Source organism: Osmerus eperlanus, chromosome 10 (assembly GCF_963692335.1).
Source record: "Osmerus eperlanus chromosome 10, fOsmEpe2.1, whole genome shotgun sequence".
Classification (NCBI taxonomy): Eukaryota; Metazoa; Chordata; class Actinopteri; order Osmeriformes; family Osmeridae; genus Osmerus; species Osmerus eperlanus.
In genome coordinates, this window is record NC_085027.1 from 14360955 (window position 1) to 14371281 (window position 10327).

The following is a 10327-nucleotide window of genomic DNA, read 5'->3' on the forward strand; positions in this document are numbered from 1 at the left end:
TCCTTGCATTGCCCCAGGGTTCTGTGGAGAACAAGAATGTCTGCTTTTGCCTGTGGCCTTTGCCCCTGTTCAGGGAGAACAATCCCAGTCTTACACTGGATGATGTCATCCCCAGGCAACATCACAACGGTTTATGGTCTCATGTTTACATGCAGCAACTATTCTAAAAGCTAATGCTAGTTCAACGCCCTAAAATATCTATTTTTACCACAGCAAGACAAGAGAAAAGACTTCATCAATGCTAGTTAAATATAGACAGTATATACTGTATATGTAGATTTGCATAATATATAATATGTTATGTCTAAATACTGAAAAGAAGTCCAGTCTCAATCAGCAAGCAGGAAGGGGTTTGAGGACAGTGGGATGCTGTCACCTGGGTGCTGTTAGACTGCCGTGGTGTCAGTCTGGATAAGGGGGTTCACGCTGGGGGCAGCATGCCTGGGAGACAGTGCTTGAGGCTGGGGTTGGGGGGTGGAAAGATGGAGGGGAGTGTGGGGAGCCGGAGAGAGGGATGGTGGTGTTTGATGGGAACAGGCTGACCCCTGAACAGCGCCGGGCCGGCCGAGGCCTGGGTCGACGGGGGAAGCAGTGTGTTCTTTATCAGCGACCCCGGCGACAGGCAGCAGATTCCAGCCATTCCACCTCTGATTCATTGTCCGCCGGACCAATGTTAATTGTTTTCATCACCGGCGGCTGTGCGAAGGCTTAGCTGTACCGCGGCTCACCCTTTACCTCCCCTTTAATGTGTGTACCGCGGCTAACCCTTTACCTCCCCTTTAATGTATATCTCTCTGCCGCTGTACCGTCCCTGTAGCATCCCCCCTCCCCCCACACACACACACACACATCCAAGCTCTCCCTTGTCTGTCTCACCTCCTGCCTCCATTCTGTCATCATAAGAGTGAAAGTAGATGTCAGACTGTGTCAATACCAAACAAATTCACACGAACCTGTGAGAAATCCCACAATTTGTAAGTGCTGCAAAAAAAAAAAATCTGGTTCAAACATGACAGCCATTATTTGCATCAAACTTGAATTTGTCATTTATTAATTTTTTTGACCTGTGTCGGAAACACCTATGGCGTATAAATGTATGTTAACATGTGCAACTGTGGTGCAGTTGACACAGTGTTGATTAGTCTTGTTTGGATTACGCCCCTGAGATCTTCTGCGTGTGAACAACTTCTCTGCTCATGTGAAGGAGCATGATACACACCTCCCTTTTACAAAGTGGCCCTCAAAAACACAGTGGGCGATTCTACTCCACCACTCATAAACGACGAGGAGAAAAATGTCTTGGCTCTTGTGCTTTGTTACACAAATACCAGCAATTAAATTTAGACAGCAATTACATGAATTAAATGGGAAAATTCTGAATGTTATTGTGAAAATCTATTCAAATAAAAACGCGATATGATATTCTGTTGTTTTTAGTGTAGCGAAAGGGAATTGTAAACATGTCAAATGAAAGCCTTTTAAAACATTTGTTTTTCTTGTTCTTTCAGACTCCTCTTGCATGGAGAAGCTTCTGTCCAAAGACTGGAAAGAGAAGATGGAGAGGCTGAACACCAGTGAGCTCCTGGCTGAAGTGAAAGGTAAGCCTCCTGACTCTCCCTCCATTACCATTTCTCCCCTTAAACCACATCCTGTGCGTGCCTGACCCTATGTTACCACAAACCCCTCATCCCTATCTGACACACGGTGTCTGTCTATGCATCCACGGAACAGCCTTGCGCTCAGAAAGGAGGCAAAAGCTTTTCCGTGTTTCTTACTGTACTTAGTTCTCTCCCCAGCCATAATGCCCCTCTCCAGAACACGGCATGCATTCCAGCCCCTTCTGTCCTTGTAGTCGTGTGTGAGGTTCAGTCTTGCGCCGGCCGTCTGCCGGAGTCTGTTGTGAGACCAGAGACACTGACATTGGCTCATGCCGAGTGTTCGTGCCGATCCGGTGATGGCGGAACACAGCTTGAGAGTCAGAGTGTGTTTGGTGTAAACAGAGCCGGGGCGGAGAGGAGAGGAAAGAGGGGTGAGAGAGAGAGATAGAGAGAGAGAGAGAGAGAGAGAGAGAGAGAGGGAGAGAGAGAGAGCGAGGGAGGGAGAGAGAGCGGGGGAGGGAGAGAGAGAGAGGGAGAGAGAGGAAGAGAGAGAGAGAGAGAGAGAGAGAGAGAGAGAGAGAGAGAGAGAGAGAGAGAGAGAGAGAGAGAGGGGGGGGGAGAAAGGAGAGTGTACCTACTCGTCAGCTCGCTCACATCTGAGAGGAATGTGTCTGTTGTGGAGGTGAACGCCCCGCGCAGCTCGGCGTGGCACGGTGCAGCACAGTGCCAGCACCCTCCAAATCTCTGTTTATGATGGGGGGAGGGTGAGAGGGGGGAGGGTGAGAGGGAGGAGGGGGATTAGGGGAGGAGGAGAGGCAGGAGGAGGGAGGTGTGGAAGGAGGAGGAAGGAGGACAGGGAGGGCAGGCGTGGAGGGAGTGGGCTGGGAAGGGGTGCTGCTCCAGTCCTTAGCACTGACTGTTACTAAGAAGGTGTTTACGCTGCGGTGGAGTGCGGCCCTATAGCAGCTGCATGATAACGCCAGGCTCCCGCTGTCTCCAGCTCGCCTCTCTGATCCCTCACATCACCAGGCCCTACGCCCGTTCCCTGGTACAATCCCACACTTTAAAAGGACATTGTCACATGCACTGTTGCATGCGCATTCACATCAAGCAGTGAGAGAAGTTTAATTGGCAGTACATGCATGATTATGCGACGATAAAAAGATCCTTTCAAACAAACTGATCCCTGGCATCTTAAGTCCAACGTTTGTGCTCCAGTCATGCTTATATTGCAACCATGCACCCTCTCTGTAATGGCTCTGTTTCTTTAGCATGGCGGGCTATCATAAATAATATTTGCCCTTGGTTTAATTATCGGATTACATTTTCTCTGTGTGCTGAGGAGGATAAAAAATATATAACAGTTGAATGCTCTAATAAGTGTATTCATCGTCAATAACCTAAATGAACTGATGGTATAAATCAGCGCTTGGTAAACTAGATTCATTGTACCTGCCCTTGTATATGCCACTATAGATCAGAGTGCAGTGGGCAGGACGTCTCAAATGATTGAGGTCTTTTGAAAGCAGATCTATTTAAATTACAGGGCATTTTTCTGTTTGATAGATGGGAGGGGTGAGGTTACACTGTGGTGGTCTAAGCCGTGCCAGGTAGGAAGGCTGAGGGATGGAGCCAACATGGCCCCTGTCTCTGTTAACGCACTCTGAGACCAAGGTGAACCCAGCTAAACACTTCTCCCATCGCCCCCTGCTTCCCTCAGGTTTTTAATTAGCATGCCATTTCATACGACTGTAGACATTTCAAAGGGCTGCTTTGTGCACCCCCTAACAAATGTCTCTCTCTGCGTTTGAAGTCGCTCTGATGTAAATACTGGCAATTAAAAGGAAGCCCAGGGTTGGAGACACGCAAGGTCCGCCTAATTAAAACACAAACAAAGGCAGCCGGCAGAAAACACCTCATGATTAAGATCTAAAGTGTTATGATAAATCAGTTGCTGCATTAATTGTTAGGTTAAAATCAATGCAAAGGGCAAGCCCTCCTGTAGCCTGGGATGAATGGTGGAGAGTCAGAAATAAAGGTTGACATGCACAGATAAAAGCTACCTACTGCCAGACTGGCCTTACTCCACACTCATGAAGTCTTCTCAACCAATGACATTGTGTACCATACCTAGGCCTCCGCTCCTGTCACATTTTTCCTTTTTCACTAAAGGTTGCTTTTGATGTAAAAAGAAAAAAAAGTAAGTGAATAATAAAATGCGAAGGAACTGAATGGAAAATGCACTTAATTTGTATGTTTTTTTCCTGCTTCTAAAATCCTACCTTTGAATTAATGCCATAGAATCTCTGAGTCTTGTTGTTCCCTTGTCGTTACAAATGTTCTGCCTTGTGGAAAAGTCAAGGGATCTTTTTTCTCAACCGTGTTAATGACAGAGGAAGGAGGAATCTGTTTGTCTGAGGTGGGAGAAAGGAGTTTCCCATTGGAAGAGAAAACAATAGATGGAACACAATTTGACTTAGTCTGAACCCATGAAAAGAACGACATTCTTCTGGCGCACCTGTGTTCAAACACGCCCAAACCCCTGTGGTGAAAGAACAAATCATAAACAAAACAAGGCTATCAACGGCATCAGACATTTGCTTTCTTTTATCACCTAGCCAGCCTAACGAAACCACCCATTTACTGTACTCCCTCACATGACACATTGGTAATTATACAGTATTGTCTCGTGGGTTCTCTTCTGAGAAGAGTTTAACAGTGGTAGACTCCCAATACAATTTTGAATGACCAGAGACACAGACCGCAGGCTAGGACAGGCAGAATAGTTAAGTGAGACACAGAGAATGGAGGGATTTGCATTTAATGATTTCAAACTTTTGTCGCTCTTTACCAGTAAATTGTTAGGGCTTAGCTGCAGGAGGGAGGGAGGGGCAGGGAAGTCGAGAGGGAGGGTGAGGTAGGAGGAGAGGGAGAATTAGTGACGGATTGCTTTTCAGCAGACAATTTGAGATGTGACTGTTTGTTTTCTTACCTGAGCTTAGCTGTCAATCCGGAGGAACGGCGAGGGGGGATATGAGATCTCCTGAACAAAACCACAGAACGGGAGAGGGAAGGGGGGGGGGGGGGGGGGGGGCTGGAAGGGCTCCAAACCACACAAAAAAGGTAGCAGAGATCAGGAAGGGCTGATGGGGTAAAAAGAGAGAAAGAACGGGTGAAAGAGAAAAAAAGAAGAGAGAGGAGGTGTGTGCATAGACAGAGGGGAAAGAAGGGAGGGAAAGAGAGGGTGGGAAATGAAGAAAGAGAGATACCTAAGTATGATGTGGCAGCCTAGACACGAGACTGGTTTAATTATGACCCTCAAAGCCATCTCTGTCTGCAGGGGCTTGCATATGTAAAGAGCATTCTGTGTCAAAATTATTGCAGAGACCACTCAATAATTACAATGTAGTTTTATTGATTTCTGTTTGATTTCATCATTTTCACGTCACATACGTGTGTGTATATGGTGGATGTATGGATATATTTATACATATTTGTATAAAATAAAATTACCCTTTTGTGTGTCAGAATCCAGGTGACATATTTGATAAATTATTGTGGAATTTGAATGCAGTTTTCTCAGGGGGAAAGACCGGGTGGAATAAGCTCTGTGTGCAGTGTGTCTTGCATTCAGAGTCAATCAGGGTCTTTTAGCTGCATACAGTACACACTGCAGTCCTGTTCAGGTTTCCCTGTGGCAAGCCAGTGTCCCAACCCAAAGCTCTGGAAATGTTTTTGGGGAAAAAAAGCTAAAGCATTTACTCAACTGAAAAAAAAAATGAAAAAAAAGGTGGTTGCTAAATTGGTACACAAACTACATTCATTCTTTCTCTCGGAAGGTTCGATAATTTCTTTTTTTTCTTTTTTTTTTATGAATAAATGAGGCTCAGCATTGTACATGTGTGTTAAAATGGCTGCTCGAATTCCATACACATGAAAATCAAGCCTCTTGCACTTTCATAATCAATTTGAGAATGGCGTCTACATGACAGTGGTGGGGACCCTGCGTACAGCCCTGTGGCAGCCAGATAAGTGGAAGCTCTTTAAAAGGAGAGTGAGGGGAAGGGGGGGGGGGAGAGACAGCAGCTGAGACTGATTTGAAGCTTCACATACCTAATCTGGTTTTCCTTTTCTTTACTCCTGCTCCACACACACACACACGCACACATACACACACATGCACACACACACACACACACACAGACACACACACACGCACACACAGACACGTACTGTGTGAATACAAAACTGTACTGTTCAGGCAGTAATGTTTACTTCAAGATATGATTAAATTCAATTTAGCATTCAGCTTCATTTTTAATGTCTCAAATAAAGCTGAAAATTACTATAGAGATATATGACACAAATATGTAGCTAAACACATGCACACGCTAAGGCATGTTTTGTAGCAGCGAGAGGGGATTTTTTTCTTCTTTTGAAAACATTGTAGCATGCTATTTCCTCACTTAGTTTATCTTTGTTGAAGCACCTAATAGTGGATCCTGTCCATAATATGCAAACTGAAAATAGAGTATAGATAACATACTGTGTTAGAATGTACAGTTCTAAGATTGCTCGATCTTTCGGCAGATGAAATTAACTGAAAAATGAATGTAACATGAAACAAATCAAATATAATAATATGAATATTTATTTGCTTCCATTTTTTTTTTTTCTTCAATCTGATACAGGTTTCAGAATGAACAAACACACACACACGCACACACACACACACGCGCAGTACATACATACACTGATACAGCTCTCCATTTCGCCCAAGTGCCACAGTTAGCATTTTTGAACATCAGTGGTGGACTGCTTGCCCTGTGCACCCAGGTGAAATATGAGACGCAGTAAATCATTATTCTACGGGAAGCATTCGCCAGATGAACGTATGGGAGAATTGCCGTTTTTTTTCTCCTTTTAATGAATAGAGGGATTTAGCTCGTGATATTGGCAGCAGAGAGAAACACCCTGTCTGTGTTAGTTCTCATCTCCTCTCTTCTCTCTCGGTGGTCACCCTCTCTTTTCTACCCATCCTTTTTCTTCCCCTCCTCTTTTCACGCTGCTCTGCTTTAACCGTACCATCAACCTGCCCATTGAATCCTTCTTTGGGTTTCAGTCAAGTTTGAATGGTTTCCAAGGACAAGCGGCACATGTCGTGAGTGACAGTACAATTAAATCTTGTGAGCAAAATATAGATTCACCTCAAGGAATCGCCAGTAAGCCTTACATTAGCAAATATACACCTCTCACTTAAAGGAGTGACTGAATGGAATATTTATCAGGCTCCCTGCCGCAAAGCAAATTGCATCCTCACAGCCGTGTAATGCTGCTTAAGCTGTGGCTGCCCTGGCTGGGCTGGGTTAGTACATGTCACGCTGGATTTACCCTCACAGACCCTCCTGCGCTCCTTCCCCAGCCCCAGCCCCTGTCCCATCCTGGGCCCCCAGCCCCAGCTCCAGCCCCTTCCTCAGCCCCAGCTCTGGTCCCATCCTGGGCCCCCAGCCCCTTCCCCGGCCCCAGCCCCTGTCCAATCCTGGCCCCCCAGCCCCAGCTCCAGCCCCTTCCCCAGCCCCTGGCCCATCCTGGACCCCCAGCCCCAGCTCCAGCCCCTTCCTCAGCCCCATCTCTGGTCCCATCCTGGGCCCCAAGCCCCTTCCTCAGCCCCAGCTCTGGTCCCATCCTGGGCCCCCAGCCCCTTCCTCAGCCCCAGCTCTGGTCCCATCCTGGGCCCCCAGCCCCTTCCTCAGCCCCAGCTCTGGTCCCATCCTGGGCCCCCAGCCCCTTCCTCAGCCCCAGCTCTGGTCCCATCCTGGGCCCCCAGCCCCAGCTTCAGCCCCTTCCTCAGCCCCAGCTCTGGTCCCAGCCCCGCAAAGAACAAAATGATTTCCTTTCTTCCGATGTGGCTGGAAAGTAGCGATTGATTTTTAGAAATGGATGTAGTTCACAGCAGTTACAGAGCACTCTGTAGCCTTCATGCAATAAATACATATTTCTTAATTTAATCCAAGTGACAATACTTGTTCTTCTTTCTTCTCTCTCAAGGTAGATTTTTCGGGAGGTTTCTCTTCTGCCAAAACATCCATCCATTATCTTGTGGATGCTGGTGAGATGGGTCACAGTGAGGGGGTCAAAGCTGTAGTCATGTAGTTCAAGGCACATCAGTTTTCTGAGAAGGTGCCACATATTCTGGCGAGGTCACCGCTGTCACACAAAGTCCGCAGTAGCTCCCATTGCACGTCCTCAATGGCGGAGGGATCAGTTGTGTTGGATTAGGCTGTGTTATGTAGACGGCGAATAAGATCTCTGAAAACCCATCCGCTGAAGTGTTTAGTTTAGAGGTAATGCCTTTTTTTTCCGAGGAGACCTCTGTGTTATCAGGCCTCCCTGTGGTGTGATCTGCTCAGGTCTAGCTTCCATCTCCAGCGCTTGATGAAGTACCTCTTCCTGATGTCACAGATACACAGTGAAGTGGCGGGCCTTTCACATTATCATAATTACTCTGAAGAGGGAAGCTTCCTCCATCGTTAGGTTATTAGCCGGCGTCAGTGTTGAGTGCGAGCGGCAGACTGGTAAAGTGGGCTTTTATTAATAACCCCTCCATGTGTCAATCTCAATCAAAACATTTCGTAAGAAATATTCTGAAGATGTGTGTACAACACTTGTGGAGTCATTTGACAGTGAGACTTTGATAAAAAAATAAATAAAGTACAGCGACGATACATGTTGGTTCTGAACTGGAAGCCTTTCACGATTGATGGTCATGTCCTCCATATGCTGACATGTGCTGGTGAGTCCTTGCTCACGCTTGTTAATGATGTTTTATTGGCAAGATTAACAGCTTTTATATCATGGTAGGGGCAGCGGGCCAGGTAAAACAGCTGTTGCTCATATTGTCTCAGGGCTAGGGCACCAAGGCACTTTACCACCATATTACGAGGAACACATATGGCCTGCAAGCACTCTGGAACAAGTCTGTATGTGAGTTCTACACCAAAGTTAAGCTTGGTAAAATGTGTGAAGCCATAAAATAAGCTCTTGTGATCTTCCTCGCAGCCAGCTGTTTTACACTTTGCTGTGGACTGTCTAGGCTACAGAGAAAAATATGAAGTCATAATGTTCAGTATTTATGTCAATTTATTGACAAAGTAATATATTGCACAATTCTATTACAAAGCTGTTGCCCTTCAGGGGATAACATGAGAAACATTGATTGTGCTCTGACAGATGTAGTGATGGAGTACATCTCTGTTTAAGGTTGCTTTTGGCAGCAATTGAGTACATTGGTTGTTTTTATTTTACCCTGAAACAACGAAATGGACATGGTTAGATAGCTACTAGAGTCATACAAGGGTAGCACATGCAGTTTGATGCATAGTTCCAATGACAATCCTTAGTGTATGTCTGTATTCTGTGTGTGTGTGTGTGTGTGTGTGTGAGTTTGAGATGAACATGTGTGTGTGTTACTGTACGTCACCTGTAGTACTCAATTTCTCTCTCTCTCTCTCTCTCTCTCTCTCTCTCTCTCTCTCTCTCTCTCTCTCTCTCTCTCTCTCTCTCTCTCTCTCTCTCTCTCTCTATCTCTCTGTCTCTCTCTTTCTCACACTCCTGCTGTCTTCGACACACACACACCACATACTCAGAGACACGGAGATCCAGCCTCCAGCACGCTAGGCATGTTAGCAATGTGAAGTCTGCATCCGGACACAGCCAGGCACAATCACAGCATTTAAACAAGTCTTCATTTACTTAGCCTGGGTTTGCAGCATATGGGATCATCCACAATAGCTGACTGATGGGAGGGACAAAGAAATTCCAGTGTTCCTGCGTGAAAAAAAAAGAAGTCATTCAGATCTGGTCATAATGGCTCAGCTGTCCTAACCAAAGGGAGGCGAGAGAATAGGGCGCCTTGTGATTCTGTCCCTTTTCCACCATCCCCTCCCCTCTTTCTCTTTCTGCTTGAATCTTTTATCTGTGTTATTCACCCGGGACTCTTCAAAGTAACAAGCATGCTTCTTTTCCCTGGTGCCGGACTTGGAACCCAAATGAGAGACTGCTTGATTAGAGCGCCGAGGAGGGGGCCAAGAGGGGGGAGATGTGGGTATTGGACAGAACAAATCGCACCCCTACAAAGTGCCTTTTATCCACAGACCCCGAGGCTCAACTACCCCCCCCCCCCAAACCCTCTCCCACCCCCCCCCCCCGACAACCATGGTCCCGCCTGTTTTCCTCCTATCATTTATTTAGCCGCTCGTTTGCTTGATGTTTTTTGCCCTACTTTGTGACGTTTAAAAGAGGCAGGAATCTGACAAGGTGAACGCTGAACGAGGTGAATGGAGCAAGCCCCAGTGTGCCAGCCTGGCCCGGCTTAGATCAAGCCTGTTTCCTGTTCCCATGTGCACATGAGACCGGTGGGTGAAGCATCGGACCTCCAGGCCAAGACCTCCAGACCCCAAACTGCATCCAAGCCCAGACCCCCAGACCCCCAGACTCCCAGACTCCCAGCCCTGTGCCCCTGGCTCCCAAGCCCAGCCACCTCTCTTAGTCTGGGAGAACCAGCAACATCTCCTCATGTGTCACAACACGTTAGACCTGTGGAGGCCGGCCTCTTTCTGGAGCGTCCAGGCACGTATCGAGCGGCCGTCCGTGGAAGCGATATCAGAGGAGACGCGTTAACGGCCCAGACCGGCACACCGCTGTTAGGGGCCATGCAAAATGCAGGAAAC

General features: G+C 46.9%; 1 protein-coding gene across 1 annotated transcript in view; it reads left to right on the top strand.

Moving 5' to 3' along the window:
- sox6 (SRY-box transcription factor 6) overlaps positions 1-10327 on the top strand; it is a 188407-nt gene that overhangs the window by 74274 nt on the left and 103806 nt on the right. The window contains exon 7 of the mRNA XM_062471825.1: positions 1509-1598. Within this exon, the coding sequence (XP_062327809.1) occupies positions 1509-1598 (90 nt within the window). The remainder of the gene's footprint in view (positions 1-1508; positions 1599-10327) is intronic.